Source organism: Hippocampus bargibanti, linkage group LG16, assembly GCF_051943395.1.
Source record: "Hippocampus bargibanti isolate YZ-2025 linkage group LG16, ASM5194339v1, whole genome shotgun sequence".
NCBI classification, from domain to species: domain Eukaryota; kingdom Metazoa; phylum Chordata; class Actinopteri; order Syngnathiformes; family Syngnathidae; genus Hippocampus; species Hippocampus bargibanti.
The window spans coordinates 9,892,959-9,915,903 of record NC_142749.1 but is presented as its reverse complement, the minus strand read 5'-3'; the positions used below and the strand labels follow the sequence as shown (position 1 = coordinate 9,915,903).

At 41.1% G+C, this 22,945-nt stretch overlaps 1 protein-coding gene across 2 annotated transcripts in view; it reads right to left on the bottom strand.

The window, feature by feature from the left end:
• LOC148886372 (connector enhancer of kinase suppressor of ras 2-like) overlaps positions 1 to 22,940 on the bottom strand; it is a 33,426-nt gene extending 10,486 nt beyond the window's left edge. Inside the window, exons 1-18 of one of the 2 annotated variants that reach the window (XM_089016580.1) lie at positions 22,622 to 22,940; positions 16,901 to 17,064; positions 15,320 to 15,522; positions 15,127 to 15,232; positions 14,294 to 14,335; positions 14,089 to 14,208; positions 9,833 to 9,892; positions 9,691 to 9,759; positions 7,161 to 7,307; positions 5,762 to 5,880; positions 3,432 to 3,637; positions 3,251 to 3,343; positions 1,979 to 2,169; positions 1,049 to 1,097; positions 796 to 974; positions 634 to 707; positions 223 to 294; positions 61 to 125 (exon numbers count right to left, since the gene is read on the bottom strand). In XM_089016580.1, the coding sequence (XP_088872706.1) occupies positions 61 to 125; positions 223 to 294; positions 634 to 707; positions 796 to 974; positions 1,049 to 1,097; positions 1,979 to 2,169; positions 3,251 to 3,343; positions 3,432 to 3,637; positions 5,762 to 5,880; positions 7,161 to 7,307; positions 9,691 to 9,759; positions 9,833 to 9,892; positions 14,089 to 14,208; positions 14,294 to 14,335; positions 15,127 to 15,232; positions 15,320 to 15,522; positions 16,901 to 17,064; positions 22,622 to 22,685 (2,023 nt within the window). In that variant the 5' untranslated portion in view covers positions 22,686 to 22,940. The remainder of the gene's footprint in view (positions 1 to 60; positions 126 to 222; positions 295 to 633; positions 708 to 795; positions 975 to 1,048; positions 1,098 to 1,978; positions 2,170 to 3,250; positions 3,344 to 3,431; positions 3,638 to 5,761; positions 5,881 to 7,160; positions 7,308 to 9,690; positions 9,760 to 9,832; positions 9,893 to 14,088; positions 14,209 to 14,293; positions 14,336 to 15,126; positions 15,233 to 15,319; positions 15,523 to 16,900; positions 17,065 to 22,621) is intronic. The other variant, XM_089016581.1, reaches the window with a different exon arrangement.
• Positions 22,941 to 22,945: the final 5 nt, after the last annotated feature.

The window sequence follows — 22,945 nt, the reverse complement described above, 5'->3', positions numbered from 1 at the left end:
AGATTCTTGTGGGTGAAATAGCGAATTTTTCATCTTCACTACGGCGTGTCTGCAACTCACCTTGATCCTGAATCTTGTCCTGCTCGCAATAGCCTGCCACAGCCATGCTTAGACGGCTCAACCACCTATGGGGAAGAAGAAAAGGGTGGGCGGACAACCAATTTATGACGTCAACCGAGAAAGCAGTTTCATACAACATCTGCGTCATACTCATTAACTCACCGGGACATGTCGTCTACATTTTCTGCCGCAAAGTAGAATGTCTTTATCTTGGGATGACAAGCTTTGAAAGCACTAAAATGAAGCCAAAATGTAAATTTCAGAATGTGAGTGTCAAAGAAGAGGGCCATAAAGGAGATATTAGAATATGAATGAGATAAGAAACCCGACGCATGATCTCACACACAGTACATCCAGAATAACATTGTCACATTTAGTGGGTACAAAACGTCAGTGAATATTTTTTGGCCCAATTAATAGTATAGTTGCGGCTTGCAGGGGTGATTTAACTGCCTTGCATATATTTTGTCGCTCTCAGGTCGTAAAATTAAGTACCCAAGTCTGATTTTAATGCATTGTCATTTTTTTTTAAGTAACAGGAAACAAATGCAAATGGTGAAAAATATGACTCACAACTTTCTCCTGCATTCTGTAGCACGACTGATCTTAAACTCGGGAAGATTGACAAAACCTTCTGCCTTCTCATCCTGTGGTGATGCCAAAAAAAAGTATATTTTAACCAACACACGCATGAACTGACATTGTTAGAATTTGCCGGCAAATCAATTAGCTCACCTCCTCATTCATGTACCAATATAAACATGTGTCTTTCAGAATAAACCAATATTTCTTCCACTTTTGCGAAAAATAAGTTTTGGCATCTTTCTTCTTCCACAACCAGCCTTCACAGTCGCCCTGACCCAAGTCCCTGCAGGAGATCCGTCGCTTGCTGATGGAGGCCATGGGGCTTCCGACTACACAAGACAAAAACAGATGAGAGCCAACGGAGGAAAATACTTCATTTCGGGTTTGCCCTCTCATCTCTTACCTTTAGTTTTCTTCTTTGACCTGGACAGGCGCGAAGATCGCTCAAACACCTGCAAGGTGAAATAAAACCATGGCCCTCCTTCACTGATGCGCGCTTAAAGGACAACCGACGCCTCCGGACAAGTTGTGTCCATAATTTGGAAAATCACTTCAAAAGACTTCTACTGGGCGTATTTTACAAAGATTCCATGGCATATAGCTATATTTTACGTTTTAAGACTCGCGCTGAATATTCAGGAAGTCTTGTTTTCGAGTTGATGACGATGCCTGACGTGATGTCACGTTTGGAACGCCCCTGATCGAGAAAGGGACACACAATGCATTTTGGGTACTTTGTTTGGTCTGAAAACTTTGTGTTGATGGCGAAATTAGAAGGAAAACACATAAATAATGCGATGGTGAATCGTTGTGTGTTGCACCAAGACTACTATTTGATACTAGTTGACACAAATTCCCAGCAGACAAATCAGCCCATTTCCAACGGAGCTTTGGCGCCATCTTGTGCTTTTTCTGGGACGCTACATTGGAGTCCTGATGGCCCGAATTGATACGGGAGGACTTCTTTAATCGATTGCAAACATTTATGCTTTCCTCTTCAGAACTATTCGAATCATAACTGGATGAGTAACAAGAAAGCGTCTTCTCCGAAACTGAAGCCATTGTTTTGATTCTAGACTAGAGCAAGGCAAGACGTCCGAGCGTGACGTCATGAACAAGGGGGCGGGACCTTCGGAAACTGGGCATCTCCGAGGTCATTTTGAAGTAGTTTTGGGACACTTTAACTCTTTTTTATTGGTGTTTTACTTTTGACTAAAAAAATCAGCTTGCGTGTTTTGGCCATTTTTGATGCTATAAAACGTTTTTCTGATGTCAGTTAGGAAAATAAAAATAGTGTCGGTTGTCCTTTAAGGGATGGCGGGGAGGCACTAACGTGGTAGAGGGAGGCAGAGTCGGAGCTGGATGTAGACAGGGAAACTTCCATCTGGAGAGCCGGGATGAGCGTGTAGTGAGTGGGGCTGCTTCCCCTCTCCATCTTTCGACGACTGTGACTCAGGCTGCGGCCCAGCAGGAAATCTCCCCCGGGGCCTTTGTCTTCACTCGCGAAGCGCAGGAGGGAATTTTCTGCAGCCATAAAGAAATGGAATGTAAACATCTGCTGCATTTCAGAGACTAAATGCGTGTTGATTACAAAACGAATCTAATGACTACGTGGAGTGGAGTTAATATTGAAAGTAGGAGGAAACGATCGCAAATGGATTGTTTTTCTTTTTTCACAAGCAGAACATAGAATGAAGACAGAAAACTCTTGAAATTGTTGAAAATGCGTAAGAAGTTTTATTCGCGTGGTGCGTTATAGCTTTAAATCAAATTCTTGAAAATAATTTTGGTGGAGGGACAATATTCATATTCGACTCGTTTAATGTACATGTATTAGGCTCTGTCTAACACCCATTTATCCATTTTCTGAGCCAGAGGAAACCCTGAACTGGTTGAAGTTCAGGGTTTTTAATACTAATACTAGTGCAGCGTGTTCTACTGGAGACAAATTCCTTGTGTGTTCTACATAATTGGCCATTAAAGATGATTCTGATCCTGATACAACTATTCTCTGGTGGATACTTTCTTTATGATGAAACTGTACCTAATATTATGAGCTTGTTGTAATAATAATAATAATGATAATATGTGAACAAAAGCTGTTGTCTGGCAGAAAGGCCAAAAAAGCTAGCTATCGCGCTCCTTGTCGATAAATATAAAACGATCAAATTTGATTAAAAAAAAAACATTAAGAGAAACAGTTTGCCTTTGAGACTGAAATAAAACATCAATCTGGTCCCGCTCTGTCATGTTATTTCAGAAAAAAAAACCCGGAATAACTTGCAGGGAATATTTTAACAGTTGCCGCAGCAACCACATACTTTTTCCACCCAATCACTGACGAGCAACGCTGAGTGTGAAGAAGATTGCGAGCAAGTTGGGGGGTGAGGGGGTGGAGGATATTTAGCGATGGCTGATGAACATACGGAAAAAGATGGAGTCGGGATATGATATCCGGCATGTTTGCGTTTGTGACAGGCCAGCTCATCATTCCGTTGTGAGATGTGAAAGAGAGGTGAGGATATGAGCAGATCTCCTCCTACTCACATCAGCTCCCTCTGCCATCCCCCCCACCCCCTTCCTTCTTTCTCACTCTCCCACCAACCTCGCCTGCTCTCTCTCTTCAGCTTGGCCAGGTTCTCCTCCTCATCTCCTGCCCAGTTGTATTCCAGCGGCATGGAAATGGGCCTGAGCCTGCCTGTGACGACGAGGCACAGGAGACTTCAAAACTGTTGCGGGATACACCCCAAAAAAGACGCGTTATATCACAGCCGAGTCTTACTTACTGTAGGTGGGTGTGCTCCCCCTGCGGACAGACGACACTTCTTGGTTCTGGTCGTACTCGTAACAGTACAGTATGGAGTCATCCTCCACCAGGGCGAATTGACCCCCACACTCCTGGTCCAGGTAGGAATTTGGGGAGTCGGAGCGCGTAGCGTGATGGACGAGGTCGGACGGAGAGTCGGAGCGCTGAAGGCTGCCTTTGTCATCTCTACGGGAGAAAGGTGACATTACTTTGGAAGGGGGTGGGGGGGATGCTGTATTGGCATTTTATTGCTCAAGTCATAAACATCAAGTTTTTATTTCATTTGTGATTTATATAATTTACATTTTTTATTTCATTGCGATTTCTTTAAAAACGTTTTTGAACTCATTCGCTGACATTCCCGAATTTATTCGAGAATTGAAAAGCATGATGTGGAGTGCCCTTCCCGAATGTGTTCGGACTTTTTTTCGTGCAAGGAGGGTGCCGATAAAGTGCTGGTCAGACTTCTGGCAATGTTTTTCCCTCCTACGAGAAGGAAGCATTTACCTTTTGTACAGCCACCCCCACTTTCAATGCAGATAACTCTACAATAAAGTAAGCTCGAAATATTATTTTTTTCTGATGAAAGAAGAGAGTTTCAGGATTCTTACACTGCATTGAATGTTTATGTACAGACACTCCCCTACTTACGAACATTCAAGTTACAAACAACGATACATACGAACATTTTTGTAGTAACATATGTAGTGTTCTCTCCAATTGTACATGTAAATATCGTTATTGAGCATACTAATTAACATTCGAGTTACGAACAATAATACATAGGAACATTTTTGTCGTAACATACGTAGTGTTCTCTCCAGTTGTAAATGTAAATATATTTATAGAGCATATATTTTATTAAATGTTTATTTTTTAGTACAAATCAATACAGGTTACTTATACAAGCCTCAAACATATTTACATAAGCCTTTAACATACATTCCATAGAAAATATAGCACTGAATCAACTTCCGAAAACATTCAATTTACGAACGACCGTTCGGAATTTATCTCGTTCATAAGTTGGGGAGCGCCAGTGGTCCTAAAACTCAATATTCTTCAGGTCCTGCAATTTGAGTTAAAATGACAAAAACCCTGGCACTGGAGTGGATACATTTTTGCACATCATATGGCAGTGAATGTGTTCAAATTAGTTTTTAGTGCAGGTTTTTTTCAGCTCTGAAAATCTTTAACCACTGCTTTGACTCTTTTCAACTCTGTGAAATCACTTCATCAAACATTTCCCCAATACAGGAAAAAAGGAGCAATTTGTTCACCACAGATCATCAACATGTCATCGGCATACGTCATGTTTTGTTACTGAAACACTGCCCCCTTTCCACCCCGACCATCTGGACACATCTACCACCCCGTCCTCCCACTGCCACACAAACATACACACGCACACACACACACACACACACACACACACACACACACACACACACACACACACACACACACACACACACACACACACACGCACGCACAAACACACACACACACACACACACACACACACACACACACGCACACACGAGTGTTCATTTTCATGGGCATGATGGAACATGTTGCCCAGTGAAAATCATTGATGTGTCGTTAATTTTATCTGCTTGCATTAGCACTCACTAACCATCAAACACAAACTGGAAAGTCAGCGTTTGTAAAGATGATCATGGTCTTTTGATAGACATTGGAAGAGTACCGTATTTTACGGTGTATAAGGCGCACCCAAAAGCCTTGATTTTCTTCAAAAGATTACCCTGCGCCTTATACGCCGTTGCGCCTTATATGCGAAGTCATATTGAGCCACAACAGATCTTGCAAATAGTGTCAGCAGCCACCGACTCCATTTCCCCCCACCATAAAAGTAGTGCCTAACCCCAGCCTTTATTGTACCAGCTTATAATGTGGTGCACTTTACATTTGGAAAACTTTTATATATTTATGTATTATTTTTGTAAAACTGTTTTCATTCATTAAAGGTGCATCTCATAGTCCGGTGTCTTTTATAAAAGGTAAAAGTGTGAAAATACACAGTTCACTGGGGGTGTGCCTTATACTCCGGTGCGCCTTATACAGCGGAAAATGTTGTCATTTGATTGTAAATACACAATGAATATATATTTTTAAAATGTATGCTCCTGTAATCAAATGCCAGGTGAAAGAAAAAAGCAAAACCAAGATAGATAAATCATTCCAAAACATTTTTCTGCTAGTAATGTAACCACATAATAAAGTTATGATGTTTTACTAGGCTTTTCCCGCAAATGTTTGGGCGATTTTGTGCATGTTTTGTTTGAGTACCTTGGAGTGTAGGGTTCCGCTGGAGGAGGTGGGATGTAAAGGTCCTGCAGAGCGCAGCTTCCCCTCCTTGACGGAGTGCTTAAAGTGCTGCTAGGTGTGGCAACACTGCTGCCGGGGCTCTGAGGGAAAAGCGGCTGCGTGTGAATACTTACTTGTGTGTGGAAGATGTGAATGCACGCACATGGACAAAAAAGACGAAAGTCACAGTTACACGGAGTGAGTGACCGAGAAGTCGGCGACATTGTTGCAATGAGTGAGTGAGTCAAATGAACAGCACTCCATATTTTAAACAGCGCCAATCGAGCTAGCGCGCAGAAGTTAACTGGTTCCAATGTTGGTGCCGTTTGACTGTCATCGCTGGACAGCTCTGGGGTGATTGTGCTTCTTTTGCACCTGTAATGGCCAGCATTTCCACAGCCCCACTTTGTTCAGCAGAAAGGTTGGTGCTGTTGGAAAGTCTGCGGTTGGGAGGATGCATGGCTTGAGGAGCACACGCTGAGAAGAAAGGACCGTCTGCGCAGAGAGCCGATGCATATGTGGAACTGTCGCGACTTGTGAGATGTGACAATCACTTTTCATCAATGGAAGCTACAGCTCTGTGTTTGCTTTCAAAACTTTTTGACTTCAAGATGGCGAGTGGCTGCCTCAACAGCAGCTCCTGTATTTTGTTTTGGGTGCTGTGAAATGTAAATTTCTCCCCTGTTAGACAAATAAAGGCTAATCTAATGTTATCTATTCTACTTGTAATCATCTTTGCGAGTAAAAATCAAGACAAAGAAAACATTTAACTCAAAATTGCACAACTGCAAAACTGTGGCGTTCTAAAAATATCCAGACATCTTTATGGCAAGAAAATCCTTTTCTGGAATGTTTCAGGACTCAAACATGACTGTCATCGCTTTGTTCCAGTCTTTTTTTCCTTTTTGAAATGTCAGCCGGGATAGGAAGAAAAAAAAGGGGCACGTGATGCAGCAAAGGGGTTGGAAGCTGAGAAATGAAATGAAACTCTTGAGGGCCTCGGGAGGGAGGAGGGGGTGGGGAGTAGAAGCATTTTCTTTGCTCTTCGCTTCAAAGAATGACTGGACTACACTAATACGCATCACTCTCATTTGTACCCATTGTGGCACTGGCACACATTCCTAATAAAGCAACATGCTTGGACAAAGTAGGACAACAGATGCTGTTTTAGGGTGCGGTATCCGTGAAAAGCCTTCATCGAATTCCAAAACAAATTGTGCTCCATGCAGAGAGAGGAGGTGGGAAGTGAAATTCTTTAACTTCCTCAGGGCCATTCAGTTTGCTTATTTCGTCACGATTTAGGGACAGATTTTTAATCCGATACATTCATATTCCTACCCAGAGACACAATGGGCAAAAACAAGTAGTGGAGCGGTCCTACTTGCAGAGCCAAAGGTTTCCATCGCATGTTCTTGAGCAGCGCAGGAGTGGAGCTCAGCGTACTCTGCGGCCGTTTCTTCAACGTCAGGGTTACACCCGCCGGGTCCCCACGCAGAAGGTTGACCAAGTTTTTCAATTGCCAGCCCACCTAAGTCAGCAAGAATAGCACAACAAGAACAGAAACATTACCGACATAATGATAGCCAAACGTTGTCAGGTTGCCAAATTCGACTCTGGCAACAGTTAAATTAATTATCATTATCGTTATTATTATTATTATTATTTTGCTAAGCAGTTTAGCTAATTAAATGGCACAATTTGGAGAATGCATTTCTAATTTTGAGGAGCAAAATGCAACAATATATTGATTGTGGGCATTCATTCATTCATTCAGTTAGATAACTCGTTATCTACCTAGCTGGCTAACTACTTATTTGACTAGCTAGCTAACTAGTTAGCTAACAAGCAAGCTAGCCAGCAAGCCACCTAGCTAGCTAGCAAGCCGGCCAGCTAGTTAGATAGTCAGCTAGCTAGCTAGCTAGTTAGAGAGTCAGTTATTATGCAATCAAAAACTTAATTAAATTCCCACTGAATATATGAGCAAATGCCATTTTCTTAGTCCAGAAATATTTCCAGTGAGGCAATTTAAAGCAGGAATATTATTTTTTGTTTCAATTTAGTATGTACTCTTAAAAGTACAACATTGTGTTTTAGTCAACCTCAATCAACAGCAATAACATCAAAACTAACTACTGTTGTGTAATTCCATTCATATTTCAACCATTAAAAACTAATGATATCAATTGGCCTCCCTGTGTGGAGTTTGTACGTTCCCACCAGTGGTTCGGAAAATGGACGGGGGAGGAGGGTGACATATTTTTTTAATTTGCTGGTTTGGTTGAAATAAATGACAAGGTTGTATTACCTCATAGTGTCCACTTTGAACACCCAGTGAAGTTAAAAAATAAATGTATGGCTTATATGGTAAACATGATCATATTAACCATCAATCACGACATGGATGCGGTGCGGCAAAGCAAACATCCTCAGTGGTTATTGTTGATGAGGCCTCCCGTGTCATCATTCTGAAGGTTCTGTCAAGTCGCACTAAGCCTCCGGGTTACAAACAGCTACACGCCTTGTTCATAGAATTCAACTCAGTTTGGTGATGCTCAGTGTGCAAAAAAAAACGTCACGTGGCGTTTCAAATATGTCTGCTAATATTTGCCAGTGTGAGAAACGGTACACGTTTTGACGCACTGTGTACATTGGGTCAATTGTTTATTTTGAGCAGCCTGGGAAACGGTGGACATCTCAAGCACTAACCGAGCAATTACTTTGTCACATTCCAAGTTATTTTTCATCTCGACACTCACTGCAGTGGGGCCCTCACACCGAAAGGGTGCAAAAGACAACACAAAGCCTGCCGTAATATTTGGCAAGGGTGGCCCACAACAATTTTTTTTGTGTAAAGCAATAAAAAGTCAAATTTTGCAGATTTCCTGTCTAGTTTCAGGAAAAAAGTGCCTCTGTGGCAGAATTTCATTAAATAAACACACACACACGGCACACTGAAAAAATGTGGATAAGATGTAAGCCAGTCTTGTGAGTACCACAACGCTCAAATCCTTTCCACTTTTGTGACACTTGACAGAAAGTGAAATTCCTGAAACAGCGCTTACTCTACTGTAGGTACTGTCACTGAGTGAATAGTGCAGGAGACACACAATCGCTATTTAAAAAAGTGGAGCACAATGCTTCACCTTTTTTTTTTCGAGGAATGTTTTTAAAAATCTCCCAAACAGACGCACAACGACAAAGAGACTTTGGCAAAGCAAATGACAAACAAAAGCCATGGCTCAGATTCATGCTCGGTGGATGAAGAATCTACACCTGCGCTTTCCTTCCAATTTTAATGCCATGAATAGCTTGGTTTCTACCGGGGTTGTTGTTTTTAGCGGAGCGTGAGCTTTTGATTCTTTTCTACCACATGAAAAGAGTCTTGATCTGGATTTCAGGGTGGTGGAGAATAAAAAACAAATAAAATAAGCATGCTGCATTGAGTGGTTGAGGTGACTTGCCTCCGGCGCATAATTACATTTTCTTCCATGCATACTCACAAATAGAAATTATATCTAAGTTTTGAATGTACAGAGTGCACCACACAAATTTCAGGTTGTTATGTTCGCTGCACATTTCCTGTTTGAGCTATTGTGTATTGTAAATAAGTAAATTTAGACCACATCCTACTGATTAGGTGATGGCTGTGTGTCAAAATAAAACTTTTTTGGTTCATCTTGTAAGGAAAATGGTGCTTATATACAGTACATCTCTTCCGCACGTGTATGGTACATTTATAGCGACCCAAGGGGGAAAAAAAGAAAGAAGGAAAGACGAAAGGGCACTTGCCAATTGCCCGGTTTGGATTAGAGGTCAGAAACAGTGCACAGTCTTCTTTGTATCCCAAAAAAAGAAAAAAAGGGGATTGTGTTGTTATTGGAGTGAAACTCCGCCTTCGAAGGGAGCCTTACCACTGTCTGGTGATTGACTTGAATGACTTCATCTCCAGCGTGAATTTTCTTACAGCGGTCAGCCGGAGACTAAAAGACAAAAAGCGATTAGGGAAACAATGTTACGGAAAAAAGCGACACAAAAAGAAATGAATGCACTTACTCCCTCTGTTGTCCCGGTGATGACGTGCAAACCGTCATATGTTGACTTGATGTACATGCCCTGTGGTTAAAACAAACAAATAAATAAATAAATAAATAAATGCATAAATACCTAAATACCAAAAAAAAAAACGAATAAATATACTAAATAAATATATAGATAAAAAAAACAACAAATAGACAGATACATAAATACATACACAAAACACACACAAAATAAATAACACAAACAAATAAATAAATTAAATAAATTAATAAATACACAATGCACAAAATAATAAACAAATACATAAATAAATACACAAATACACAAACAAAACAAATACATAAATAAATGTACAAACAAATATAAAAATAAATAGATGAACAAAGAAAAAAATACATAAACAAATAAATAAATACACTAATACACACATAAAATAAATAACAAATAAATAAATACATTAAATAACTAAATAAATAAATGAAAACAGAAAAAATACATAAATATACAAAAAATAAAGAATAATAAACACATAAACAAATAAATAAATCAACAAACAAACAAATAAATCAACAAACAAATAAATCAACAAACAAACAAATAAATAAATAAACACATGTATAGTTTTGCAAAAGCGTTAAATGTTTAGATCTTCACGACACTCATGATCTAAATGTATCAGGCGGATTTCAAATTGATTCAGCGTTCTTTTGGGACAAATGGCAGATTGACTCAAATGTAGCGGATTATTTATCTTGGTATAGACATCAGATCAAATTGAAAGCTTCCACTAAAAGGGGTCACAAGTGCACGGGTGACACCCAAACACGCACTTTGTCTCCGTCGCTCAGAAATCCAAACAAATGCGCACGTGAACACTCACACTTGAAAACAGTAGCGGTATGCTGGTCTTGGAGACGACTGTAAGGCTGTAAAAAGGTTTATTTTGAGGCCACTGCGCCCAGTGTTCTGTGAACGGATGAGAGAGCTTGCTTTGGCCTTTGCTTGTATTTGTGTGGGGGTGGACTAGGAGGGGCTTTGGACATGGCCCCAAGCTGGGATGCTCGCATTGCAGTGTGGGTCAGCGCTATGATGCGGTCCCACTAACCGTTGATGGTTCGAGTCTGTTTTCTTTGCTCCATAACCCAATTTCCATGTCTCAAAGGAGATCCACTTACAAATATGTGTTGGAGCATAACATTCCCCTCACCCCTCCCAATATTAACATGAGTGACCCATTCTTTGAATCGCATTAGCTGACTCATATGCCCAGGAGCTCAGCAAAACCTAGTTTTCTTTTTTTTTATGACTGGGAGGTCAACGGTGGTCATGAGGCTCGCTAGTAAATATGTGAAGTCATGCCAGGTCTGATATTGAAAGCATTGTCTTTAAAATAGAGCAGCAACTCATTTCCATTGAAAAATAATGTTCATCGACATGTATTTCTCCATGGATGTGACTTCTCACAAAAGCAGCCAAATGAATTCTAAAGCGTTTTGGGCAACATGATCTGCCTATATCGATTTAAAAAAAAAAGCTTCAAAACTCATTGGCTGCCGTTTTACAATTCAGATAAGGCATATTGTGAAGGCACCCAATTAGGAGTCAGAGGGCTGGCAGAGCATCACCAGAGATGAAAATCCAGCACATGGTGATGTTTCTGCGTTTCAGACTTTTGACTATAATTGACAGGCAAATGCAAGCAAGTATTCAAAAAGCCAAAGATTTGGAATTTGGTTCATTACACTCTGTCCTTTAAATCGAGAAAGTGCATACGCGCTGTAAAAATTCTAACAGCGGTCATCTGATTTGCATGCAGGGAAGCCCGATGACTTTACTCAGCTCAATTCAATTTTATGTCAAAAACAAAAATGACTTGTATCAGGGGGGGAAATAAAAGAACCAGTACAGAGTGAATGTACACTACCAGTAGAAGAAAAATGGTCTCTGGGGGTCTATTTTTGTTGTCCAAGGTGCAACTTAAAGGACAACCGACGTCACTTTTTTGTTTCCTAACTGACATCAGAAATACATTTTATAGCATTTAAAATACCCAAAACACGCAGTATGATATTTTTATTCAAATGCAAAACACCAATAAAAATGACTTAAAGTGTCCAAAATCTGCAAAAAAATTGAGCTCCGAATTGGGCATTTTCAGAAAGTCCCGCCCCCATTTCGTGACGTCATGCCAAGACGTCTTGCATTGCTGGAGAATCAAAACAATGGCTTCAGATTCGCAGAATATGCTTTCTTGTTACACATCCAGTTATGAATATGATTCAAATAGTTCTGAAGAGGAAAGCATACATGTTTGCAATCAATTAAATAATTTATTCTGTGTCATTTTGAGGCATCTGGGATGGGAAATGTCGCACCCAAAAAAGGCAGAAAATGGCAACCTCTTGTAGACATGATCTGATTCTGATTCTGATTCTGATTCTGATGACAGTGTATTGCGTTTCCACAGGCTGATAAATTCCTTATATGGAGCTTGGACGCCCTCTTCTGGCGCAACACGAGGTTTTCAGACCAAACAAGCATTGACGTGACGGAAGGACTGCTACAATGTGTCCTTTTTTCGGTCAGGGGCGTTCCTTTAGTGACGTCACGTACGGACTCATCACCAACTCAAAAACAACACTTCCGGAATATTTAGCACAAGTCTTAAAACGTAAAATATAGCTATATGCGGTGGAATCTTTGTAAAATACGCTCCGCAAAAGTCATTTGAAGACATTTTACAAATTATGGACACAACTTGTCCGGAGACGTCAGTTGTCCTTTAATGTCATGTACCCTCCAGAGTTCACAATATGAGGCACTGTTAATGGTCAGAAAAGGTACAACAACTGGCAAAGGGACCACTTTGTTTACGTTTAAGCATACAAACAATTGAGACTGTCATGAAACCTGTTTTTTTTCCATCACCGCTGGGAATGACAGAGGTGGACCATCGGAGCAAGGCATTAGAAATCTTAGACTCTCTTCTTTCATGAGGAAAAAATAGTTAATTCCAAAGTTATATGTGTCTGGGGTTATCTGAGCTTGAAATGGGGTTGGCTGTACATAATACAATGCAATACATACATATTGATTTATATCGCGCTTTAACACCAGCTGAAGCTGTAACAAAGCGCTAACATGGACAAAAGGCAAATGCTGCCTCCTCATTGAAAGGATAAACATTGCGAGAAGTCTGACCAGTGCTTTATTGGCACCGCCGCAAGAAAAACACAAACCCAAATTCGGTAATGGCGCTCCACGTCGCACTTTTCAATATGAGAATAAATTCGGGAATGGCGGCATATGAGTTTAATAACTCATAGCTCATAGCATAGTTTAATAACTACAGCTTCGTGTTTGCTTTCAACATTTAGCTTGTAGTAGACGTACAAATTCCACCATGACGTCCCTGATCCACTGCTGACATGGATGCTTTGATCCTCTCCTCTTTTCACTAGAACTGCTTCATGTCATCACAAAGAGGGTACAGCAAGTCCTGAAGAATGAATGACTCTGTGTCTTTGTGTTGTCATATTTGTTATTTTTTCAGATTTTTTTTCCCAAGATGGCGGCGCGTGAACACGCAGCGGCTCCCCTCTCCCGGCAAATTGGCGTTTTCATGTTTATGTTTGTTAAAGTAATTATAAGTGCCTTGCATGCTGGGTCAGAGAGGACAGTAATTTCATCTGTGCTGTATGTCATGCATATTAGCATATTTGACAATAAAGCTGACTTTGACTTTTTTGACTTTGATAATTCCAAATGGTCTTTCAGCTTCCTCTCATTACTTTACTCCTTTTTTCTGCTTCCAGTGTTTTCATATTAATGGGTTTAACCAATCACATTTCAGCCATTATTTGTTACCAGGCTCAGAAATCTACCTGGACGCGTTCACAATCAGTTCTGTGGGCCCTGGAGAGTAAAATAAAACTGTTGGTTTAACTAACTCGGATTTTGATTTGGCGAAACCAAGGCCTTCTTGCAGGCCTTATTTCCTGGCTAACGGTACCCTCTAGTGGATTTGTATTAAATCACACCACCCTCTTAATGAGTCGCAGTCGCAGCTCTAGCTACAGTAAGGGTTCTTCAGTCAGAAAATAGTTAAGGGTTGAATTGATTCAGACGTCGCACTACTGAAGGTCGAAGTGTGACATTTACGGCTCGCCACTGCTTCAGGATGCAAGAAATCTCAAGCACATTCATTTGCATAGAACACAGTTTCTCCAATGGCACCAAAGACAATCTCCAAATAAATAGTGAGGATTTACCAATCCCTCGGTAGATTTGATGTTGGCCAGTTGCACCACCTCCAGATGCGCAGCTTGCGACACAATGGGATCCGAGGACAGAGAGATAATGTGGTCGCATACGTCAGAGAGAGTTTTACACTGCGGAGGACAAAGCGGGGTTAAAAAGTGATTTTGGAGTGTGTGGGTAGAGGGGACGGTGGGGGTATATGCGAAAAGAACTCACCACATGAAGGATTTTGTTCTCCGTTTCATAAACAGAGCAGTCCTGAGAGGGGGGAACATTAAGAGAGCGGCGTTACCACAAGAGAATGTGTCCAAATGGGTTATTATTGGCATTTTGGCTGTAGGAGGATATAAGCAGAAAATCAAGCAGCTTGGCCCCTCTAACCTCCAAAACGCCCACACAGACACACACCAACACAAAACAAATGAATCACCAGGCAGCGCGAATGCATTTCTCAAAAACAGTCTCTCACTTGATTGGGATACGGGGTTCTCCAACAGCAATTGATCGGCAAACTATGAAGAATGTGAGTTCATCGCCAATGAACTCTCAGCACAAAGTTACAGACGCTCCGCAACTTACGAACATTTGAGTTACGAATAACGGTACATACGAACATTTTTGCGGGTACAGTATGTCGAAAAATGTTCGGACAGAGATGCTGTACAATTTAGATACTGTACGTTAGATTTTGTATTGTGCGCTTTTTCTAGCCGAAGTCGCTTGCGAATGGCTGCGTATTGTGCTTCACGCACACGCACCTACACAGACACATTGGAGGTTACAAGGATATTTACGCGACGGACACCAAGGCTGACCAATCAGCGCCTATGTTAAAGTGTTGCCAACGACTTCAGGCCCCAATCCGCCAAGCTCGCTTACGATTGGCTGCGGAGAGGAAATCCCTCTTCCCAGTTGACGCTCCAGGAGGATGAAATGCATAATAAAAAGTAATGGCTGCTGGCACGTAATTCAGTCATTATGTGCTAGAAACTTTAGTAATGGTTTACTGTAACCAAGCAATGTTTTGCAAATTTGCAACAAATCTGTACCTGCTGTACAATTGTGGTAAGCTCCAAACAGAGCTGGATCACATTGTTCCTGGTGACGCCGTAATCAGCCACGGAGGCGAATGGCGACCTGGAGAAGAAGGAGCACCTGGAATTAACCATGAGATGGTTTCTCCTTTGAGACAAACAAATCCGTTTTCAATGTGGTTATACATGGAATCAATCAGGATCTCACCTGTCCAGCCACGCCAGAAGGCTTTTGGCGGCGGCAATTAGGTCCACCACGGAGGTGAGGAAGTCATTGGGTAGCTTACGTGTGGCTCGGCCGTCGTAGTGGCCGCTGCGCCGTCTCCCGGCGATAAAGTTCTGGAGGTTCTTGGCTGAGGCGTTGAGTTTATGAGAGAGAGTCTTGAGATTTTCCGTCTCCAGTCCGTAATTCTAGAAAAGAATTGACTTTATCATACTGTCAAGCACTTTAATTACTTATGGCACAGGTGTCAAAGTCATGGCCCAGGGGCCAAATCTGGCCCACCAGATCTTTTTATTTGGACGGCGAAATCAAATGCTCACTAAAGTGCGAACAAAAATGTCAAATTGTCCCATGTAAACTATAATACCAGTCAATATTTTACTTCAAATTTGAAAGCTACTTATTAACTCATTCACAAATTTATTCGGGAATTGAAAATATGTCGGAGATCGCCATTCCTGAATTTGTTTTTTTTTTTGTTTTTGTTTTTTTTTTGCTTGGGTCCCGATAAAGCGCTGGCCATGGCCTCTGGCAATGGTTTTTTTCTGTTCCACAAGGGGGCAGCATTTTCCTTTTTCCATGTTCGCGCTTTCTTCCGACTTCAGCTGTTGTTAAAGCGCTATATAAACCAATATGTATGTATTGCATTGTATTTTGGACACCATCCTTATTTCAAGATCATATAACTCCAGACCCATATAATTTAGGAATTAACTCTTTTTTTCTGATGAAAGAAGAGAGTCTAAGGTTTATTACGCTGCAGTGAATGTTTACGTAGTCCTAAAACTCAATATTCTGTGTGCCCTGGAATTCAAGTGACAATGACAAAAACCCTGGCACTGGAGAGGACACATTTTTGCACGTTTGGCAGCGAATGAGTTAATTAATTTGTTTTGCGGTCCATTTGTAATCTGGGGAGGGGATTAAACATTGTAACGGCTTCCCCAAATTCATAAGCCCCCCCCCCCTCCCCACCCGAGAGGAAACTGTAACTAGAATGTGGCCCGCGGCAAAAAAATTAGTTTGACACCCTTGATTTACGGAGTCAGATTAAGTGTTTGCGAGGCGTAAAGTCAACATGTGGCACGGCGAAAGATGCAGCACATGGGGGCAATCCCTTGCTAGGCCGTACGCCAAAGCGGGACCGCGGTCCTCAGGGTGTGTATGGAGTCCTCCTGGGTGATGAGAGCGCGGCAGGAGGGACACTAATAATATCGAATACAGCAGCGTCTGAGTGACTTTAAAGTAAATCTGAGTTATGTAAGAAGCTTTACAGCTGAAGCAAGGCCCCTGCGCGGGGATGTAGGATGAAAGGATTTTTACATTCAGATTGCATCTGTGACCCCAGTGCACTAAAAATGGAAGAAAGATGAAGATGACAGACGCATGAAGAGGCAGAATGGTGATCATTCTGTCTCTTCGTGCGTCTGTCATCTTCATCTTCCATTTTTCCACCCCGTCTAACCTGATCATCAGTCTATTGACGACCGAAATGTGGAACTGCTTCTTCCAAACTGAAGCATTAACACAAGTGTGGGAGAGGCCGTGTGGGACATTTGGACTCACCAGAGCACATAGCAAGTCCACCGCCTCCAGGATGAGCTCCTGATGGCCGATCCTGGACACTCCCAAGTCCTCCAGTTCTTGGTGGGTGATACGGAGCAGCTGGTCCCCGCCGACTTTCTCCCTCTCAAACGTCTTGATGTACTGCTGCAGGCAGTCGTCCAGTCCTCAGGGAAGCAAACAAGGGCAACTTACACACTTGCCAACTGTTTGTTGCCTGGCAATGGCGCTTTTTGTGGTATCTAGAAGTCAGGCAAACATTCTTGCAATGAAGATTTTGATAGCATTTTTTGTTTACATTCTCTGGTGTCTTTGGTTCTCTTCAGGAAAGCCACAGACAGCTGCACTCAACAGACCTCATTATCATTTATTTTTCAGTATGACTTGAAAAAAAGCACCAACCTAAAACAAGCAGAGCTTCTGTGCTCAGCTTTTTTGGGGAGGGCGTGTTGTTTTTACATCGTTAAGTAAGGCAGCAGGTGTTAAATCCTTTGGTGCGGTTGTTGTTAAAATGTGCCGTCTGTCTGCCTCCTTCCTTAGAAGTGTATTGCGGAAGGTATAGGCACAAAAGTACCTCAATTAATTATTTTAGAATTAATAATCAAATTTTTAGACTTGATCTTGTCACGATTTGCAAGGTGGTGATGGTTCACTAATTCTATTATTCTGCAGCCGAGGAGTCGCAAGAAGAATCGGTAATCACTAGCGCCCCCTGTCATGAGGCAGGAGAACTGTGTGCCTCACCTCTGCACAGTTTTGATAAAAATAAAATAAACACTGTTGTATAGTGTTTATAATGTACAGTGACTGTACATTATATACACCAGCTAAACTGTAGAAATTTAGTTCATATACTAAAAGCTTTTGAACACTTTAATAGCGATATGCAGAGGGACAGCAATGCGGTCTCACTGCAGAGCAAGCCAGCACAGTAAGCATAGTGATTGCGCAATCCATGGTGAGGCTCAGCCGGCTGCTGCCTCACCGCTCGTGTCTACTTAGCATTTGAACGGTAAATGTGAAAATTCTGCGATTTTGAATAAAAAAAAAATCCTAAAATGGTGAAGTTAAATGGAAAAGAATATTAAAGTACAAATCACTAAATAAATATAGATGTTTAATTTATTTTGTCATTTGATATTTCCATGATGACAGGTGAGGCTGTGCCTCCCCTGACTGCACGTCACTGGTGTACCGTATTTTCCGGTGTATAAGATACACTGGAGTATAAGACACACCTTCAATGAATGAAAAAGGTTTATAAAAAAAAAATATATATATATAAAACATATTTCCAAATATATATATAACATATTTCCAAATATAAGGCACACCGCAGTACAAGGCGCTCCATGTTGTGGCTCAATATTACTTCACATATAAGGTGCACCTGCATATGAGGCACAAGGTCATCTTTTGAAGAAAATCAAGGCTTTTGGGTAGGCCTTATACAGCTGAAAATACAGTAATTATTTTTCCTTATACACAGGGTCATCTTTTGAAAAAAAAAGTCAGGCTTTTCGTTCCGTCGATCCACCGGAATATACGGTAATTGCATTATTGATTCAAGAAAGTATTATTTAGTCATACCTGATACGGTATAGACAAAGTCAGTTCAATAAATAACAATTCAATTGATGCTCAAAATGTTTCTTCATTTAAAAACAACTAAATATTTAGAGCAAATCGAGTTGTCAGATCTATCAATTATAATTATATGTCATGTAATTTCGCCGGAGTGATTGCTGTGATTTTGGCTTTTTGTATTCAACTCTGCTCAAGCAGAAAAGTATCTTGCATTGACCCAGGAAAGTGTGGTTTCTTTTTTTATTTATACTTGAGTAAAATGTGAATTAAACTCACAGTTAAATGTCACTGGATGGTGCCGAGCATACTAATAAGAAAACCAATTACTTTAAGAGATTAGTTTTTGAGGACACAGATAGTCTATTAGGATCTCACCCAAAGAGAAATTCCGCATTGCGTTGGTTTAATCAAATACCGATAAATGCAATTCCGTGAAACATTCTGACCAACTTCAACTGGCAAGCTCAACAGGAGCGAGGAAGAACAAAAAGAAGTTTCATGCGTCGCACAAAAACAGAAAGGCCGAACTAATCAGCCATTCAACCAAATGAATTCAGACTCATGATGTCAATGAAGTATTCCCCCTATGTTGTCATAGAAACTATGCAGTGGGGTGTCTGCAAGGATTTACAAAATAGCAGAATAAGATAAAAGATGCTACAAAAATAGCGGACCCATTGAAGTTGCAACCGATGGCCCAAAATAGTTTGCCAAAAAAGTGGACATGGAGGCAGGCGGCTTCCACAAAAGATTGCGTTCAACATGACCAGTTTTACTCTACTGTCACGCCCAACAGTAATATGCTAAGTGTACTTCTTTTTTTTCCTATTGTGGATCAATTTTGTGCATTATTTTTGTTTTAAGGTTCAAAATAAAAGTTAAAAAACTATAAAGTACAGTATACATGTACGTTCTGCTTGTACAGGAAAAATAGAGAAGCTGTTTCAGGGAAACCACCCCAGCCAACTTTTGAGAGGCGGGATACACCCTGGCCTGGTTGTCAGCCATTTGTAGATCCCAGTGGCGGACCGTCAAGGCCTGCAAAGCCTTCTCTGCTGCCCTAAAAATATGTGATTCACAGACTGATGTTAATTATATTTTATCTATTAATTCTTATTAAATAATTCTAGATTGTCTTTCAGCTTTTTTTAATTACTTTTCCCCTGTTGGGCTGCTTCCAGATGTGTGGTTTCGTATTTAAGGATTTAATCACATTTCAGCCATCATTCGTTACGAGGGTCACAAATCTACCCGGATGCCTCCACAATCAGTTCTGCAGGCCCTGGAGCCTAAAAATCAATGTGGATGAAACTGTTGCTTTAACCAATCAGAGTTGGAGTTGGCAACCCAAGGTCTGCTCGAAGGCGCTGGCAACGTCAGCATTTTCACAAACTATGATTGGCTAGTCAATCATAGTATCACGAGCCGCTAGTGACAAGTGCATACTGGCCAGAGCTAGCACTGTATCGTAGTGAACTGCATAAGCACAAGTAAACAACTAAATTTTTATAGCAAATCGAGTTGCAGATTTACTGTTAAAGCCATTTTCAAGACGGACTTTTCAAAAAAGTTGGACATCATACTAGCGTTGTGACTGCTTTATTTCCTGTATATGATAGTTGTCTATGTTAAGAGCATTGTTACAGCTTCAGCTGTTGTTAAAGTGCTATATAATCAATATGGATTGTATTGTATCACGATGATTCAGGCATAGCACTACTGAAGGCCTAGGAGTGACATGCACGGCCCACCACTGGCATATCCCATCTCATCCCATGCAAACAAACAAAAAAATGCTATCGTATTCACGTTTGTGGACAATTTATTATGTATGATTTATGGCGATTATGGGATTTATTATGTATGATTTATGGAGTTATTCTGTACTGCATTTTATGAAACAAATCAGGTGAATATTTGCAACCACTCTCCCAGTTCACAGAATCACTCATAATAGCGTGCTGATGCCAATAATCTCCGCCATGACTTTTCTTGTTCATTTCATGAGCTAGCCAGATTATCCGTCACAAGGAGATGAAATCAAAATCATCTTGTGATGTCTAAACCACTGGAATGAGAAAATTACATGTTAAATGGTGGATATGGGCCGTCATAGGTCGGTTGTATATTGTGTGAGGAATACAGGGAGTAGCCAAGAAACGTAGACATACAGAACATATAAATGTCAAAAATCATGTGACTCACAAACGGAACAAAAGATACACGTGTAGAAGAATGCATTGTGACGCGTTTATCGAATGTATTTGCACTTTTATGCTGCATATTATTCCAAGAAGTCAAAGCTGGAATTCTTTTCTCTTCCCCTAATGAGAATCTCTCCTTTAAAGCGGCTTTGTCACAGCTGGGAAGAAAGCGTCTTGCGCACACAAAGCACTACGGTTGGGGGAGGGGGGTGTGAGAGCAGGATTGTGGGAAGGTCACAGGGCGCCCCTGTTTGCCCTCCTGTGACATCACGAACCCTTATGCTAATAATGAAGCCGCTGAATAGTAAGTGCAAAATGTAGCCAGGCCTCAGAAGCGGGGACAAGACTGAAGGCTCTTTACCAGCATGAACACCCACCCACGCCCCCCTACCTCTCCCCCTCACTTTACATCACCATTACTGGGCCCCGGGCACTAGAACCGTCGCTGCTCCACTTGTCACATGTGGGAAACTAAACATTCTCTTCGCCCCTTCGTTTCTTTACACACCATCTCGGTTTGAACTGCACTCGTCTTTGCATCATCTCATGTATCACATCATCTGACGACATGTGTACGAATTTCAAACTGAGCCACAAGACAAGCCAAAACATCTGTTTGTACCGTTATTATTAGGTGACCCTTTTACCTGAAATACATCTGAGCCTGTTTAAAAAAACGCCATCATCTTTATAGTTACGGGAGTGTGTGTGCGCGCTAAAAAAGGTAAAAATCATTTGAAGCATCCTCTGGGACTTTGTGATCAAACACATGAGCATGTGGCACAGCCAAACAACACAGCTCACATCGCAAAACATTTCGAAAAACCTGGTAATGTCGGCTGCCAAGTAAAAAGGAGGAAAAGTCCCTTCCAGCTATCATCCATTCAAGCGTGTCCCATTCTCGGCAAAAAAACAAATTTAATAGATGTCGTCATTTGCAAAACAGCACCGGAAAACGTCATCAACTTCTTTTAGTGCTATGTTTCATCTTAATCTGTAGTTGCAGAAAAATCACAAGAGGTCCATCCAACAATTTGTAATTGTGTATATAAAATATCAATTAGATTCAATTAGAAGTGACCATATACAATATATATATATATATATATATATATATATATATATATATATATATATATATATATATATATATATATATCACATGAGCGCCATGCTGTCAAGCTTTAAAATAGTATTCCTAAAAGACAACCAAAAGATGAGCATTGGAATGCAATTTCAGACTTCACGGACATGTTTAAAAAGTCTCCAACAATGCAGATATTTAATATTAAGATTTCATGGTACTGCCGCACAGCCACAGGAGAATATACAGTATTGTCAGCTACCTGATCAAAAGATTATCAGCACTTTTGTGTTTTATGCACTTTTATTAACCACTCCATGAACTCTATAATCAGGAACACAAAAATGAAAGGATGCTCTCTAGAAAACCTATCATGAGACTGTACTGGTGTACCTAATAAAGTGGCCTGTCGTCAGGATGACTTTATTGAGTGGGCATCTGGACGAGTGTGCTGCACAACATTGCATATAGAAGCATTAAGAGGGGCGTTTGAATTTTTAAATCGAATTCGATGCAAAGGTTAATTCAAAACTGAATCGACCTCCCCCAAAGCCCCCGCCCCAAAAGACTCCTCCTGTGAAACGCCGGTAACAAAAGAGCACAATAGAGGTCTGTTGACATCGTTAAGACACTTGGATGGGATTTGTTCAGCTGAGAACAAGCTAGTGAAAAGGGCGATTGCTTTCCACTGTGGGGAAGGGTGGGTGGGGATGGAAATCGATCCGACGATTAAATGCTGTAATTTAAAGCTGAAGCTCATCAGGTGTTTAGTGTCTTTTGTGCACCAGGCACGCAATGCTCGTTCCCTCAATATTGGTCCACGCTTTTAGGTGTGTGATCGAATCTTACCTTTCATCCAGTCCACCACTTGACCGGAGCTCCACTTGCTGACGGGCTCCATGATCAGAGCCATGCACAAGTTTGTCTTGTCCACGCGTGACCAAAGCGAAGAAAAACAACCCCCAGCAAGCTGCAAACCACCAACGCCGCTAGCAATAAAATATTTAAAAAAGAGGTACAAAATGTAACGCCAGATCAAGTCACGTGAGCTGTGTTTTGCTCTGCGGCGTCTAAGTGATTAAGAAAACAAAACACAAACAAAAAACAAGAAGTAGCTCCTCGGTGTGGTTCGAAAACCACACTTGGGCACATTCCTCTGCTGCTGGCTGCCGT